This window comes from Cyprinodon tularosa, unplaced genomic scaffold, assembly GCF_016077235.1.
Source record: "Cyprinodon tularosa strain WSP-4 unplaced genomic scaffold, ASM1607723v1 ctg30, whole genome shotgun sequence".
Classification (NCBI taxonomy): Eukaryota; Metazoa; Chordata; class Actinopteri; order Cyprinodontiformes; family Cyprinodontidae; genus Cyprinodon; species Cyprinodon tularosa.
Genome location: NW_024039008.1, coordinates 5,660,352 through 5,678,106, shown reverse-complemented (window position 1 = coordinate 5,678,106; position 17,755 = coordinate 5,660,352). Strand labels below are relative to the sequence as shown.

The 17,755-nt window shown below is 37.7% G+C and overlaps 1 protein-coding gene across 1 annotated transcript; it reads right to left on the bottom strand.

The window, feature by feature from the left end:
• Positions 1 to 1,012: 1,012 nt before the first annotated feature.
• Positions 1,013 to 14,454, bottom strand: LOC119787629 (5-hydroxytryptamine receptor 3A-like). The gene is made up of 20 exons (XM_038291597.1): positions 14,357 to 14,454; positions 14,202 to 14,271; positions 13,607 to 13,661; positions 13,277 to 13,440; positions 13,145 to 13,189; positions 12,669 to 12,775; positions 12,155 to 12,324; positions 11,498 to 11,661; positions 11,200 to 11,410; positions 10,860 to 11,045; positions 10,585 to 10,766; positions 9,425 to 9,488; positions 8,398 to 8,561; positions 8,202 to 8,246; positions 7,966 to 8,072; positions 4,347 to 4,516; positions 4,075 to 4,238; positions 3,479 to 3,689; positions 1,595 to 1,804; positions 1,013 to 1,500 (listed from the first exon to the last, which is right to left on the bottom strand). Exons 2-20 carry the CDS (start codon positions 14,226 to 14,228, stop codon positions 1,223 to 1,225), a joined length of 2,724 nt encoding a protein of 907 aa, XP_038147525.1. The 5' UTR covers positions 14,229 to 14,271; positions 14,357 to 14,454; the 3' UTR covers positions 1,013 to 1,222.
• Positions 14,455 to 17,755: the final 3,301 nt, after the last annotated feature.

The window sequence follows — 17,755 nt, the reverse complement described above, 5'->3', positions numbered from 1 at the left end:
GTTTTTATTCCATTTTTCTATTCACCTCTGTGGTCTGTTTTTATATTTATTTTTGGTCTCATATATGGCAATTAGGTAATAATTGTTATAAATAATTTTTGTATTTTATATTATTTTGTATTACTTTTGTATCTCTGCTTCTGTCTCCTTGAACCCCGGTCAAGTGTGAGCGCCCATCTGCCAAGGCAAGCAGATGTCCACTGACACTGAGCCTGGTTCTGCTGGAGGTTTCTTCCTCTTAAGAGGAAGCTTTTGCTCTCCACTGTCGCTACAAGCATGCTTAGTGTGAGGGATTGCTTTGAGTCAATGAGTCGATGTAGTCAACTGGTTTTCCTTAAATAGAAACTTTGAATCAATTTGACTGGATGATCTGGTTGAACTGTAACGTGCCTTTAAATGACGTTTTGTGAAATGACGCTATATGAAATAGTGTTGCACTGATGCCACTACCAGTATCGGACCCTGATCCAGCACTAAAATGGTGGTATCGGTATTGGCGAGTACCAACAAATAGGGCACCGATACCATTTTGAGAGCCAAAAGTTTATTTTACCATTGTCACCCATTCCAGGTAGGGAATAAAAAGTTCTACTAGATTCACTTTGTATTAGTCTTCTTCCTGCTTCACAAAGCTAGGCAGCAGCTTGACAAAGCCCTGATGGCAATTATTTTACATCCAAGTAGTATGCAGTTCTTCATATGTACACACACATATCAATTTTAAACAGATGGTATTGGTATTGGCCAATACTGCCAGGTATCGGGTTTGTGGGCCAAAAATTGGCACTGGCGCAACACTAATATAAATAAACGGAATTGAATCGAATTGAATAATTTTACACATTTTAGTCAGATCCAGGCTGTTCATGACATCCCTAACAATTCTGTTTTAGAAAATCAACAATGTGGAGTTTATTGACATGTTTAGGAATAAAGTAAACCATAATACAAATCTTTTGGCAGTATTTATTGAATTTATTTCAGATTTACACATATTAACTTTCTCAATTACAACAACACTTTAAAATCTAGCATAGGTGAAAAGATTGACCAAAAATATAAAGAATTTCAAGTCTGGAGAAGGAGAGGCTGGTTGATGGATTGTGCAACTAAATGAGTTTGTTTGCTCTAAAAAAAGTTGATTGACTTCTGAAGCAAAAAACACCAAAGGCGTTAAAGAAAATGATATATTTCATAAATTTGCTGCAATTTAAAGTCAAAGTTATACTGAGTTATATGAGGTGACCCAGATAATGATGATAGAAATAAAGCTGACTGTGATGAAGAAGATGTAGAAGATGAAGAGCAGACGGTCGATGACCAGGCCAATCTGGATCCACTCCTCTGAGCTCGGACTTCCCTTCAGCTGTAGAATCACATGATGGTGGATGGCCTGGAGATCCCTGCTCAGGTTCTTCAGAACCTGCAGGGTCTCATGCTCCTTTTGCGTCCCCTTTCTCTCAATGGTGTCATTCTCTTTTGACACTGGAGAGAAATTTTCTATCCCAGAGGAAGGAAATGAAAACTATGAATTCAAACAGAGTAAATTTCATCATTTTAGAGACTAATATCAGACGTTGGATCTGTAGCTAACCTTGTGCATCAGGATTCTTTATCACCAGATCTTTTTCAGGTTCAGGCTTGGGTGGAATCCCTGCAAAACGTCCCAGGAAGTTAAGAATAAACCCCTTGATCCAGCGAGGAGGTGGAGTGTAGTGAGCCGAGCCCCGCTGAAGATTGGTGATGAAGATGGTCTCCATGAGACTTGTAACCATCAGGGTCAGGCAGAGAGACAGAAACACATCTGGAATAATAAAGAATAACCTTTGGAAATGTTGTTTTACAGAAAACAAACAAATTAGAGACAATGTGCTCCCACTGAAATCAAATACATTTTAATATAACAGCTAGATTGCTAGAGTTACTTCAAATATTCAGCATGTTATTCAAAAAAAGTAAAAAAAAAAACCCAATCCACTGGACTTTATTTTCAGCTTGAAGACGTTTCGCTTCCCATCCAGGAAGGTTTTTCAATTAAAAATGTCAATAATAGCGTTGAGTTCAAGCTTGATTATGACTATGACATGGATGACTAGCATATTCAGCATGTTGAAGTTATAAACATTCATGTTTGAAGAAAGACTGTCAGCATTGTGTTGACATTAATATACAGTCATTTCTGCAACATTTGAGTGGAAATGTGCTTAATGTCAATGTTACATTCATGTAAATACATAGCATTTGAAAGTTACACGTTTTAAAGTTGAATAATTTTGTAAAAAGGATAGTGCTGGGGGGCATTAGTCAGAAGTGTTTTGGACGAGACATCATTTTATTTTCACAGCCTAAAAAACCTTTAGGATTTCAATTAGAAAGGTTATCAAAAAAAGTAAGCGTGTGAACATTTTATTTAATGGAATAGCTTTTGCAAAACAAGTTGATTGTTGGGCTGCTCAATGGGGCAGTGGGTAGCGCTGAAAATACGCTTTAGGTTACTCTGCATTTAACCCATCCCCTTGGGAAGCAGTGGGCTGCCTTCATGGAGGAATCGGGGGTTAAGGGTTTTGCTCAGAGAGCGACAGTGGGTTTCAAACTCACAACTTTAGGATTCCAAGCTCTATGCCCTAACCACTAGGCCATCACTTCCCCGCTGGACAAGAAGATCTGCAGAGCATTGGTCCATAAAAAACTGTCCTCACAAACAGTGTGAGTGCACCTGAGATAAAATAATAAGTCGACTTTTTGCTTAGATTAGGAAAGCATCCTCAGTTAAAAAGAGGAGACCTCAAGACAAGGATGACTTTTCTTCTTTCAAAGATATCGATAAAATATTTGACAGCTTAGGTTAAAAGCACTTTTCCCAAAATGTTAAGAGAATATGAATATCAGTAGCCTCATGAGACCATCCTGATCTCGCGAGCTTTCAAGGTTTCACTCGCAGATCAGTCTGGAGACTCTCGTTAAAAAAAATTTGGAGCCGTTCACCAAACGAACGTCCAATCAGCGTTGGCTTTGAGGCGGGTTGAGGTGTGACGCAACGAGAAGCGTGACAGTTCAGTCTAAAGAACATGGCGGCTTCAGCCGATAAAACTTGCTCGATAGCCACGCTGATGCTAGTATTTCTTCACTGAAAGAGGTGAAGAACTTTTTCTCAGAGAAAAAGATGTTTTTGCTCTTCTCCCGACTGATTTCGGCAAGAGTTAGTCTGGCTTGTGTTTGTGTTTTCGTCGTCGCTCTGTTAGTACGTCATATGCTTCGTTGATCTGATTGGTTTATTTGGCCCGTCTATCACCAACATAGGCCAATCAGCTAACCAGTATTTTCGCCCCTTCTCAAAATTACTTCAATGGAAGGTTTCCAGACGGATATGCGGAGCAAATCCATCTGGCGGAGTCAGGTTAAAATATCTGTACATTAACATAACTATGTTCTACATTTATTATACTAGGGAATATCAACAGAGCTTTGGAGAACTGACTGATAAGAGGTATGGTGTTTCCAGTGATAGGAAGCAGGTCATTGGTGCTGAGCAGGAAGACAGTGTAGCCCAGAACCAGAGTCATCTTGAACAAGGACCGGTCAACGTTTTGAACAGGCAACATGAAGCTGAAGAGATCCACAGTAATGAGGAAACAGCTGGGGATCAGAAGGTTCACCACATACATGGTAGAGTGGCGCTTCACAGCAACCTGCAGCAGAAGATCGCAGGTCAGCGGATAACGAAAAATATAAAAAAAACCCTTAATCAAACTTTCATATTGCAAATGCAGAATTATTCATTTGTTTAGTATCCTGTTCTTTAAGTAGCTTGTTTGATAAAAGCGAAAAAGATAATATGATCCCAATAATTTAACCTTCCCAATAAGCAGTTTATGGTTCAGGAATATTTACAAATAAAAATAAATTTTAATTGAGATATTAAAGTATATTCATTTTAAAGTTACTTTCACTAGGAGGTGGAAAATTCCTTTCGATTAAACTGAAATGTAAGCTTTTCTGTAAATGTTCCTGAATTTCACAGCTAGTTTGTAAATAATTACCAAACAACCATAAATTATTCGTGCAGGTTCTTACAAAGAAGCGAAGCTCGTCATAACTGTACCCCTCCAAGGTTGGTATTACTACTCTTTCTGATTTTATTCCCACGAGCTGCCATTCGCCCTGTGTTGCCATTTCTTCTTTGGACGCCTGAAAGATTTGCTCATATGTGCCTAGAAGTTCCAGTTGTATAGCACTGCCTGCAAGGACAATAAAGTCATAGTAAGACATGTAGAAATATACTTTCTTGAATAAGAAAAAATCCTATATTACGGTTTAAAATCAGAGTCCACAGAGTTTTTACTTACTGCGGTGTATGTAGGAGTTGAAGGTGAAAGTGCAGTTTTGAACATCAAAGGGAAACAGATAGATGTTGAGACTGCAGGAGCTAACGACTCGGACGGGCTTTGCATCGTATACCAGACCATCATAGCGCAGGTAGGTGTATGGGACTTCTGGAGCTGAGTTCTTCTCCATGCTGCAAATATTTAGACGCAAAAACTCATTAAACTTAGTGTAGAATAAATATTATGCTCCTCAACCAGAGCACCTCAATCCAATGACACGGTGTCAGCAATTTTTAAACTATTTATGCCTTTTAATTATTTATTCACATTTGTTCATATCATATCCACAAACTTACGTGTTTTTTATAACGATTAAATGAGACTGATAAACAAGGAATATTACTGACATATAAGGATTATTACACATTGTTTTCAATTTTATAGATAATAACATTGTGGGAAGACCCCTTCATTCTACTTGCCTCTTCTTCTGTCTTGTCACTCTGTCTACTTTTCAGGGTAGGCTTAAAACTTTCCTTTTTGATAAAGCTTATAGTTAGAGTGGCTCAGTTTATCCTTACTTATCTCTATAGTTATGCTGCTATAGGCTTAGACTTCTTGAGGACATAGGGACCCCTTTTTTATCGTTCTCCTGCATTCTATCTCTATTCTCCCACTCTGCACAATCTGTTAGTTCAATCTCTTAATGCTAGGTTCTCTCTGCTTTTTCTCATAGTAGCTTTGCCTCATCTGTTCCTGTTTGGCTGTGACAGCATCCTGGAGAGAAATATCAGCTGTGCTGCTGCTGTCAACTCCTTTGTTTATAGTTGTTGCCTGGTTTTTAGTGTAGTCCTGTTTCTCTGACTGTGACTGGCTGGATGTGCTCTCTTCATCCTCTGACATGGGAGCTGGCTTGGAGCTCGTCTGCCTGGCTGTGTGTTTCCTGGATGGGGCCGCCTTTTGCAGCTGCTTTTTGTATCTCTGCTTCTGTTTCCTTGAACCCCAGTCAGCCTCAGCAGATGGCCACTCACACTGAGCCTGGTTCTGCTGGAGGTTTCTTCCTATTAAAAGGGAGTTTTTCCTCTCCACTGTCGCTACAAGCATGTGTGAGGGATTTCCTTTGAGTCAATGAGTCAATGCAATCAACTGGTTTTCCTTAGATAGAAAACTTTGAATCAATCTGACTGGATGATCTGGTTGAACTGTAAAGTGCTTTGAGATGACATGTGTTGTGAATTAGCGCTATAAACTGAATAGAATTCTAATATCTTAGTAAATAGAGTCAGTCTGTGGTTAACTGAATCTCAGTGCAAATCCAGCCTTAAAGGTTGTGAGCTTAGAGCAGCAGCATCAAATACCTTGGTTCATCAAACTGTTCAAAGATGGCCCTGCTTGATACACGACGTGTTCCTAATATCGTATTTCTCCCTGTTTTAATATGCTGACATGATAGAATCCTCAACAGACCATTTAGCACACCTCTTTATTCTCTATATTCTGCATATTCATGGAGACAGAACCCGCTAACTGGTTTCAGCCTGCCAATTTTTTAAAGGATTAAAAGTTCTCTTTTATACACATATTATTTTGTTTTTTCAAACATTCATTCATTAATTCATTCATTTGTTCGTTCATTTTGTCAACCATTGTGGATCAGCTGTTCTTGCGCTGCAAAGTTTGCACGTGTTTCAGTCAAGTTTCAAGCTCTGAATTTACCAAAAACAAAACACTATTATCAAAAAGTAAGCTAAACAAAAAAGGATTAACTAGAATAAAAAAAAAAAACTAACATTTGTAAGAATAACAGTAATGGCAAGAACTGTTAAATCATACAGCAAGGAAATACTGATAACATAAAAACAAATAAAACTAAACCCCAACCCTTATGCTACGTTCAGACTGGACGCAGCAAAAGCAGCAAAATTGCGTCTGCTGCTTCCTTTTTGCTGCTTGTACCAGTTAGTTCTGACGCGCAGCTGAAGCAGCTTTGCTGCTCTGGCTGCGCGGTGCAAAATTGTGTCTGACGCGCGTTGGGCGGAGCTTCACTATCCTTTCTCTGCCTTGCAGCTATATTTGCTGTGATCAGTGGGAATAAAGTAGTTTTAATATGTTTTTAAGTGAGAAAATACACCTGAAAACTTCATCAGTGCAGTCAGTTCATCCAGATTACAATCCTGCCTCCCAATGTTATTTCTGTCGGAGCCGCTCAGACCCCCACATACCGGCGGTGCGCCGAGAGTAGGAATCCCTTCAACAGCAGCCTCTGGCCGGGTCGCCTCCTCGCGGTTCACCGCGGCAGCTGGTAGGTGTTTTTCATCTAAATAATCCGATCTGCAGGCACCAGAATAATAAAAGCTAACATATTCTGCCGGCAGATGTATGCATTTTAAGTTAATTATGCGTTAATAAACTGTTTAAGAGGAGTGATAATAGCGCTCTGATCATCAGCGCTGTGTCTCTCTCCCAGCCAGCTCCCAAATCAGCTTCTCTGATTGGTTGACACGGCGCGTCGAGCAGCAAAAATTCAATTTTTCCATCTCGAGCAGCAGCGCGTTTGCGGCGCGTCATGCGCGTCAGATGCTTAAACGCGCCCGACGTGCTGCTTCAGCTGCTTATGCTACGTTCAGACTGGACGCAGCAAAAGCAGCAAAATCGCGTCTGCTGCTTCATTTTTGCTGCTTGTACCAGTTAGTTGTGACGCGCGGCTGAAGCAGCTTTGCTGCTCTGGCTGCGCGGTGCAAAAGTGTTTCTGACGCGCGTTGGGCGGAGCTTCACTATCCTTTCTCTGCCTTGCAGCTATATTTGCTGTGATCAGTGGGAATAAAGTAGTTTTAATATGTTTTTAAGTGAGAAAATACACCTGAAAACTTCATCAGTGCAGTCAGTTCATCCAGATTACAATCCTGCCTCCCAATGTTATTTCTCTGTTGTGTCTCTCTCCCAGCCAGCTCCCAGATCAGCTTCTCTGGTTGACGCGGCGCGTCGAGCAGCAAAAATAAATTTTTTCCATCTTGAGCAGCAGCGCGTTTGCGTCGCATCAGATGCTTAAACGCGCCCGACGCGCTGCTTCAGCTGCTCAGACGCGCTGCGCCTGCTGCTCAAAACGTGCCACGGGACCTTTTGCTGCGCCTTGACGCGCGTCAACCATTGACTTTGCATGTAAACTCGCTGCTTCTGTCGCGCCAGCTGCGTCCGGTGTGAACGCAGCATAAGAGATGTGTCATACAGTACAAAGGAGTGAATCCAATCTCTAGTTGTGCAAATTTTTCAGAAACATTTTTCTTACACTCCACCAACTTAAAACCCAGAAGATGTTCTTTTCACTAAGCAAGAACTCTGGAGAAAAAGAAATGCACACTAAATGTTTAGAAATGATTTCTAAAACTAGAAAAAGTGCTACCTACTATTTTTTTTCTTTCACTTTACATTAATCTCAAGCTTTCATTTGGTCAAAGTTTTGATTAAATTAAGTAGACAGAAGTAGTGTGTCTAGGAGCTAAATGAAGCCAAAAGAGGCCAAACAAATATGTGAGAGCAAACAGAAGCTTTCTTTTAAAAGGTAATCCAGAGTTATATCCCATGTAAACCCTGACATCTCTATGTTCTCAATCATTTATCTACTTTCCTAAAAATAACTTACAACTCGTTGATGACGATATCTGGTACCCAGAGCAGGTCTCTTGCAATTGCAATCCATTCAAGACCACACTCCACTGGGTCCCACGACGTAAATTCGTTTTTCCACTCCTGCAATGATAACATGTTTTAATTGAAATAGAAAACTTTTTTTTCATCAGCAGAATGCAGCACATTAATATGCTTTCCCCCCCTTTTTTCTTATACTCTATTGCAGAACTATACAAGGAAAATACTCACTAGAGTTTCCCATATGAAAGTTGTTAGAACCTGGCTCTTCTCATCCTGAAAATAAAAGCAAACACCTTTTCCATAAGAAACATTTTAACAAAAAATCTAGAAAAGAAAAGAAGTTAAATAGATCCAGTTCTTTAGCAAAATCTACAAACTGTTGATTACCATTCTGAATATATCTAGAGACAAATATATTTCCTACCACTCCCAAAATGCCAAAGAGGGTAAATTGAATTCCAACTCGGGTCGGGACTGAGATATTTATCACAGGTCGAAGAGATTTCAGTTCAAACACCGGCTCAAGGGACCTGAGCAGTGAGGCTGGAGTTGGCTGAGAGCAGTTCAGAACAGCTGAGCTGAATGGAGCTGCCGTGGACAGGAAGAGGAAACCACTAATTAACATTCATTTAGACCCTCCGTCCATCAAGTAGTAGAAAAAAACACTATTTCCTAACTGTTAATATCAACCTCAATGAAATCATAGCTATTTGCAGAGCCATAGCATCTGAATCTTTTTTCCAAAGGTCTTTAAAGTTTGGCAATCAACAGTTGAAGATATTAAATTCTGCTTTAAATTCCTTCTAAAGAGCATAAAACCAATTTAGTCCCTGGGTCCTGCATCAAAGTATTTACTTACCAAATGGTAATGTGTTCACATGCTACTAACTTATATACAACATACATACGTAAGTACACAGTGTCACATTTCTAGAATTGTATGTACAGTATCAGGGCAGGATATCATTTCAACAGTTATTTAAATCTGACTTAAGATGCACTAAAGAAAGACTGCTTGTGATGTGGAAAAATAAAAGCTTGGCTGAAACTGAGTTAATACAAGCAGGTAAGTAATGGTGTATAATGGAAAAATGGGTCACAAACTCCAAGATGATGAAAGAGACCAATGAAGAATCTTCATGTTTTTACTGCAAATGGTGCCTTTGAAAGACAAATTATGATAGGTGAATTTTTTTTTCCTACAGTGTTTCTGGCTTCATATTTTGTTTACTTTATAGTCATTACAGTATTTACAGTTTAGAAGAAAAAAAAGAAAGATATTAATTGGAACTTAGTAAAGATCAGGTATATTTTAATTGTCCTGATAGAAATAAAACTGTGTGCACTTCTTTTTTCTTTTTCTTTTTTACAGTATATAGTTTTCAGTTTATAAACAGAACAGTAAAATGAACAGCAATGAGATGGAAATATAAGATATGTCCTCAACTCACCAAGTGTCAGCAGAGAGATGAGGAAGAATAGCTGCTGAGAAGGCTTGACTTTCAGCGGGCAGCACTAGAAACATTAACACTGGGTCAGTAGTAGTTGTTAAACTAATTGGTAAGGGAGAGGGCTGTCCTGTAAGATCTGGGAATACGTTTAAGATTCACTTTTTGATAAACAAAAAAATCAAATATGTATTTTTGGTATAATAAATATTAATTTCTGAAAATAATTTTCTTTTCTACATAAATCAACATTCAGGCAAAATAAAAAAATTTCTGGTTGGGCTATTAACTCATTTCAATTAATTCATTAAGACATTAAGGACTTAAGGATTCCTGGAGGCCAAATCTTTAAAAAATGAATTATTAAGATGAATGACATAGGATGTATAAATATTTTAGTTTTATGCCATATGTTTTTTGATTAATTTGATCTTTTATAATGGATTTTATTTAATTGCCCTCCAGTTTCCTGTTGACTCAACTACCCATAATGCCCTGGTTTAGGACAAACCTGAAAAAGAAGCAAAAATATTTCCTTCACATTCTTTCTTAAACTACAATGTGTTTTCATAATTAACTAATTTATTATTTAGGACTGCTGTAAACCAACTTTGCCCTAAAATACAGCAGCAAATGCCTCATTGAGCCCTATAATTTGTATGCAGCTTAATCTGATTAATCTTTCTCAAATGATAAGCCTATGGAAATATCAACGAAGAAACAGACAAAATAAAATGTTGGAAATAATTAAGAAATAATTAAGAAAAGCTGTTGGATGTTTTTCCAGTAATTTTTATTTTTCAAACTTTCCTCCATTTAGAATTGCACAATTTTACATAAGCAATTTAACTTTATATGTAATAAGTAATGTTCAAATAATAGTGTTTAAATCCAAGTAAATTGATATAAACAATATACTTAACAACTTTTTTATATATTGCATAAATATTGCTGCTAAAATAATCATTGGTTGAATTTCTAGAATTAACAATAACAATGCTATCAACATTCTCCAAATGCCTATTGAATAAATGTAGGCTTGTCTAACACGCAGCAGTCTACTGATTGTATGAGTTCACCCAGATAACAATGATGGTGATGAAGCTGACCGATACGAAGACAATGTAGACGCCAAACAGCAGGCGGTCAATGATGAAACCCACCTGCATCCACTCCTCTGAGCTCTGGCTGCCATTGTGCTGCTGCTCCACCTCAGAGCGGATGGCCATCAAAACGTTGTTCAGGCTCCTCAGCTCCTGAAGGGCCTCATCCTGATCAGCTGATCCTGCTGTCCCTGAAGGCCCCTCATTGGATCCACATTTGAGCACCACAGCATTCTGTTGTCCTTTTTTTCCAGGAAATATTGTTTACATTTATTTAACAATCTTTACTGCATTTATTAAAGTTACTTATTTTTCAATTTTTTTTCAAAATGTACCTGAATTCTTTGATTTCTTAGCCTTTCGGGGCATGCAAACAAGACAGCCAAAAAAATTCAGAATAAGCATCCGAATCCATCGAGGGACGGGGGACAGTTTAGAGGAGTTGCTCAATAGGTTGGTGATGAAGATGGTCTCCAGAAGACTGGCCACCATTAAACCCAGACAGAGAGAGAAGAACACATCTGATGGAGAGAGACCAGAGGATTTAGGTGTTAGCGTATTGGTTAAGGTAGGAATGTATATTTATAATAAAAGAAAACATCAGTTTAGAAGAAAATCAGTGAAAAAGTCAGGAGAAAAAGGCCATTAGCTCTGTTCTCTGAAGCCCATACTGACTTATTAGCGGTATGGTGTTTCCAGTGACTGGAAGCAGGTCACTCATCATGAGCAGGAAGACCGTGTAACCCAGGATGAGGGTCATCTTAAAGGAGGATCTGTCGGTGCTCTGAGGAGGCAGGAGGAAGCTCAAGAGATCCACTGCGATGAGGAAGCAGCTGGGGAGCAGCAGATTCACCACATACTTGGTTGCACGGCGCCGCAACCGGATCTGCAGAGAGAGAATGCACGGGATTTAAACTAGACGAGGTGTTTTGCGAGACTAATGTATTCAAATAAAAATCCTAAATAAACTTACATAGAATGTAAGCTTGTCGACATAAAGAACAGACTCTTCATCATTGACAAGTTTTTGGGCAGTAATGTCCAGCAGCTCCCATTCACCCATGGTGGTCATCACTTGCTTGGACAGATTGGTGATCGCCTCTGGGTCTCGTCCGAGGAAAACCCTGACCTCAATAGCTGGAGAGAAAAAAACAACAACAGCTGACCTCAGAATCCCCCAAACATAAATAAAATCACTCATTCAATCAGTCTGTCTGTCTAATTTACAGCTATTTGCTTTTTAGTCCCTCTCTGGCCTCCATGTCTGCTAAATTTTGTGTTTTTCTTTTTTCTTTTTCAATGCTACTACAGCAAATTTCAGCTTTAGTCTGTTCATGTTTATATATATATATATATATATATTATTTTTTATTTTTTTATTTATTTTGTATTTTATCAAATCAACTAATTGTTATTAACAAAAATCTGAACACCCTTCACTAAAATAGTTTTAAAAATGTTTATATTAGGATTGCATATAAATTGCAGAGCTGGAGGTGGTTTGAATAAGAAATTCTAAGGCAAATAAAGATGTTCTTTCCTGGACCAATAAAAAAATAATGATTGTGTTTTTCATACAAACAAGGTCTAATTGCAAGATAATATAAAAGAGTGAGTGATGGTGCCTCACCGTAGTAGATGTAGGAGTTGAAAGTCAGGGAGCACTTCTGTGTGTCAAACGGGAAGGTGTAGATGTTGAGGTTACAGGAGCTCACAACTCTGACAGGAAATCCGTTCCTCACTTTACCGTCGTTAAAGAGGTACACGTATGGGACGGATGGTGCTTTGTTTTCCTCCATGCTAAAGGAGCCATAAATGCAGATATGTAGAATTAGAGCAAAGCACTTAAATTACAATACAGGAGAATGTGCTTTTGTAATTGAAAATGAAGGCAAATAATGCCCCAAAAAAAAAGATACCGATTCTACAGAGCTTGCAGGTGAGAAAAATGGCAAAAAACCCCCCCCCAAAAAATCTAGTTAACTAAAACATATATAAAATTAGTTGTGCCAAGGGACACATACGTGGTCAAAATATAAATAAGTATTTTTAATTCATTTTTAGCATTCATCTAATTAATTTTATAACAACATGAAGGTTTGACATTATGGTGAGCATTGTAAAGTGCATTACTGAAAACTCACAATTCATTTATCACAATATCTGGAACCCAAAACTTTTCCTTTGGTAGAGCAATCCTGTCTGAGCCACACTGGTCTGGGTCCCAACTGATGAAGTCATTCTTCCACCACTCCAGCAAAAAAACAAAACAAAACACTGTTAACATTCACAATATCCTCCATTGTGTCAAAACCATTTGCCTGTCTACTTTGACATGTCCTTCAACTATACACGAGCCGCAGGAGTGTAAAATCTAACAGAAAGCTTTTGACAAGGTATTAAAGACGGATACTGGCGCCTTGTGGAAAAACTTCCTCATATAAACAGAAGTGCTTACAAAGGGTGGATATTAATCCTAGGTGAATTAAGGATGGGAGGTAATTAAAGTTTATGTATATATATGCAGGCAGATAAATATTCAGGCAATACAGAGTATGTTTATATTTGCAGAATAAACAGATTCAAAGCAGATAAAAAATGGTAATAGTTATTTGCTTACATAGACGAGCCAAATATAAGTGACCAGGAGTTGAGACTTTTCATCCTGAAATATAAAGACATCAGTCAGATTAAATGATAACCAGATCAGGACTCTTTATTAATCTCTTTAAGTGTTTTAGGCTGAACCTACCACTCCTAAAATCCCATAGAGAGTGAAGTAAATGCTGACGTTGGTGTAGGTTTGTTGGTTTTCTACGGGCCGAATGGCTCTAAGGTTGAAGGCAGGGGACAGAGCCACCAGGAGGCCCGGCTGGTCCGACTGGGAGCAGTTCACTACATTTGCGCTGCAGAAAGCTGATAAAGAAAATTTAGGAAGAGTTTGCAGCATTTTCACTTTGCAGAAATATATTTGTCATGTTTTAGAATGTTATAATTTAACCTTTTTTACACAACTGAATGTAAAGAACAGCAATTAATCAAGGATTTTATAAATACTCGCAGTAATAATAAAAAAGCTCACCTGGCAGGATGACAATGAGAATAACCACCGTGTGACTGACTGATGGGAGGAGCCACTGAAAATAAAATAAAAATCAACTTATCTCTTGAATAATGTTTCATAGTTTAAATTAACTAAGTAAATGTTTTTCTTTTTTCTATTACAGATTTACAGTCAGCCTTACACTTATTACCAAATGTGTTCCCCTGACAAAAGTGAGTAAAGTAATATTTTAATGTTACTATAATGTTTACTTTGACTGGAGGCAATGATCGTCTGGTCTGGTGCAGAGTCCTTACTTAAAGTTACTTTTACCTCTTAAACTTGGAGCTCATCATCATAGATAAATGTTAAGAAAACCAGAGGAAACAGGAAAATAAGATCCTTACTAAATATAAGAAGGTTTTACCTGCTTATATGTCAATAGAAAGGTCAATTTACAAAAATTGGTCCAAATAAGATTTGACACATTTTTTTAAAAAAGTGTATGAAAGATGAAAAAAATGTATATGGTTTACCAAATTTGAAGAGATGCATGTTACTTAAAGTCTGAATTTATCCCTTTTAAGTGAATCAAAGTTGAGAATTGTTTCAAATGCAGCAGATGATGCTTTACCTTAAGTGTTGTTTTCTTTGATTCCATTATGCTGAATGTGAGTTATAATTTAGCAGTTGCCTCTTTGTCCCTTTATATGTATAAGAAAAATAGAATAAAAATCAAATTGTTGAACTCTACTTTAAAATGAAAACCAAAGAACAATGGCAGAATACCTGCAATGGACTTGGTCTCTAACTTTTCAAAAGCTAAATTCAGCGTCTGACTGAGAAGATATACACAACACCACCGTGACCCGAGTGTAAAAAAACCCACTGCAAATTATGTGGGAGAGCTGAAACAGAAAGCAGGATAGCTGCTGAACCAAATACAAGCCACAGCTGACGTGAAGGACCTCAGGCTGGGGCTTGTATGTGGTGAAGACGGACCACAGCGCTGTCAAAGTCACAGCTGATGGTTACAGGCAAATGAACAGTGGCCGGCCTACGAGAAACAGGTGTCATCTGGTTTCTACTCAAAATCCTCTGCTAACCACCTTTCTTTACATGTTGAACAAGATATTTGTTTGAAATAAACATGTATCAAATTTCTATCAGGGCCATGTTGTTTTTTCGTTGTAGATTGGGGCAGGATTTATAGAACTGCAGAAGCCAAAAACAAACAAAAAATATTTACAAAATTTTTTACAAATTTTGCAAAAAACCTTCAACACATAAAACGGCATCAAATAACTGTGGAAGTTTCTTCTACTGTCAATAAACCTTCTTGGATGTGCTGTCATATGGCTTTTAAATATAAATCCTTTAATGTCCCAGAATGGGGAAATTAACTCTTTGCATTTAATCCATCCCTCTTAGGGAGCAGTGGGCTGCCATAGTGCGGCGCCTGGGGAGCAGTGTGGGGTTAAGGGTCTTGCTCAGGTACCTAGAGTGGAAGCTGTGGGAGTGTGTGGGGCTTGAACTCAGATCCTCTGGGACCAGAGGCCAATGTACAAGGCTTTAACCACTAGGTCACCACTTCTGTGATAGTTTTATTATATGAATTTATGAAAGTAAAGCAGCAACTGTTCAATAAACACCATCTTTTTGTGAACTGATCAATATATACTTTTCTATGGGGCAACTTTAGCTGTGAACAAAGTGTTTTCCCCATTTTTGAAAATAGTAGAAATTATTATATTTATGAAATCCAAAGCTTGTAAAGAAATAACAGGAGTTTTGGTTTGAGGATTTTCAGTTAATTTAGGATAATTAGGTAGCCAATGCCTAGAAATAAAAATAATACAACATATTTCAATAAAAGGTGCATTTAAAAAAACTAAAAGAAAAGCTAAATGAAAATGAAGAAATGGAAAATAAGAAAATTACATAATAATAATAATAATAATAATGAATTTTATTTGTTACGCACTTTACATTTGACTTCAAATCTCAAAGTGCTACAAAGTGCTACATTTAAAAAAGGGGAACATTAAAACAAGTTTAAAAGACCATAACATTAAAAAAAGACAATCATTAAAATCAATACATTCAAAGGCATACGTAGCCTATTAAAAAAAATCTAAAATGAACAATTGTAGGCATTTCTAAAAAGGAAAGTTTTCAGTCCAGTACATATGAACTATAAAAGGGATTTTTATTTATGTATTTGAAGAAAGCCTTAAGTAAGCCTTCTTGAAAGGCATAATGTAATTTATCAAATATCCATCGATCCTTTTTCCATCATGCTTATCCCAAGTGGAAGGGTTGCTGGTGCATATCTCCAGCTGTCTATGGGCGAGAGGCGGGGTACACCCTGGACAGGTTGCCAGTCCATCACAGGGCAACACAGAGATAAAGAGGACAAACAAACAGTCACTCACACCTAAGGAGAATTTAGAGAAGCCAATTAACCTAACAGTCATGTTTTTGGACTGTGGGAGGAAGCCGGAGTACCTGGAGAGAATCCACGCATGCTCAGGGAGAACATGCAAACTCCATGCAGAAAGACCCCAGAATTCGAACCCAGAACCTTCTTGCTGTAAGGCAGCAGTGCTACCCACTGCTCCACTGAGAAGCCTATTTTTTATTTTTTATTTATTTAAAAAAAGTAATTGGAGGCTTTCAGTTATTAATGCACACATTCAGCCACACATAAGAGCTCTTTCAAGCTGGGCACTGTTTCATTCATAACACCTGTCCCATCAACAAGGAATCACAATCAGAAAAACTTTAATAATCCCAGGGAGAAATTACCTTTGTTACATTACTCCACATGTAATAGACTGACTATAGGACCAGTTTGATAAAACACAATTTCATACAATACATATAATTAGGGGGTCCCCGCTTCATCTAGCCATCACTTTTGGGGTCCTTGGCCTGGAAAACATTGAAGACCCCTGGTTCATAAATGGATTATAAGAGAATCAAGAAAAATAAACAAAGCAGACATAAGTATTTATTTGAAGTAAGAGAGATGAGGAAGAATAGCTGCTCAGAGGAACAGATTTTTAACAGGCAGCATTAAAAACATTAATTGTGCTCCGTCATTTTCAATATGAGTAGTAGGATAAAATCACCCCGTAAGATCTGGGGATGGGTTTAAGTTTAAAAAAGTATTTTTTTTTTCTTGTGGGAAAATAAAGGGATTTTCTATTCTTTTCTATATATCTTCAATTCCCCAGTTTTATGAGCAAATATTTCCTGACAAAACTTTAGGAATGAGGTACTTTTACAGTAGGAAAAATATGACTTCGGTGCTCAAAGCCACTAAGAAAATATTTTTCACTTTTACATAATATAGTATATAAATGTGCACATTAAATACAGTCAGGTACATACATATTTGATCACCCTACTACTTTGCAAGTTCTCCCACTCAGAAATCATGGCAGGGTCTGAAAATGTCATTGAAGGTACATGTCCACTGTGAGAGACATAATCCAAAAAAGAAACTCCAGAAATCACAATGTATGAGGTTTTAACTATTTATTTGTATTATACAGCAGCAAATAAGTATTTGAACACCTGTCTATTAGCTGGAATTCTGACCCTCAATAGTCTGTCGTCAAGAATGTCCACCTCCACTCCATTTATCATCCTGAATTAGATGCACCTGTTTGAGGTTGTTAGCTGCATAAAGACACCTGTCCACCCCATATAACCAGTAAGAATCCAACTACTAACATGGCCAAGACCAAACAGCTGACACTCATAAAAATGACTCATTGGATTAACTCAATTTAATTGAGGGTAGTTTTTCCATGCAAAGCTGAACCAAAAAACTTTTTCTTTATTTTTTTTTAGTTCCTGTGTGGTGTAATTTTATTGAGTCTGTTCAATACAATAAAAAAAAAACTTTTAAAAGAAAATGAATACCTACACCAAATTTAAATATGCCTGGTTGGTTCAATTTAATACAATCTAATTCTGTTTAACTATATTTGTCCCTTGATTGAATTCCATTATGTTCAACTAACTCATAACATTTAAATAACCCAATGACAAATTAATTACACAGTGTTTTTGTCAGTGTTTGGTTGAGGTTGGAGGACCCAAATGCAGAGGCAGGGAGGCAGAGGTGAGTTTTTGCAGTTTTAATTGAATGATGACTGGTAACAGAGGCAAGAATCT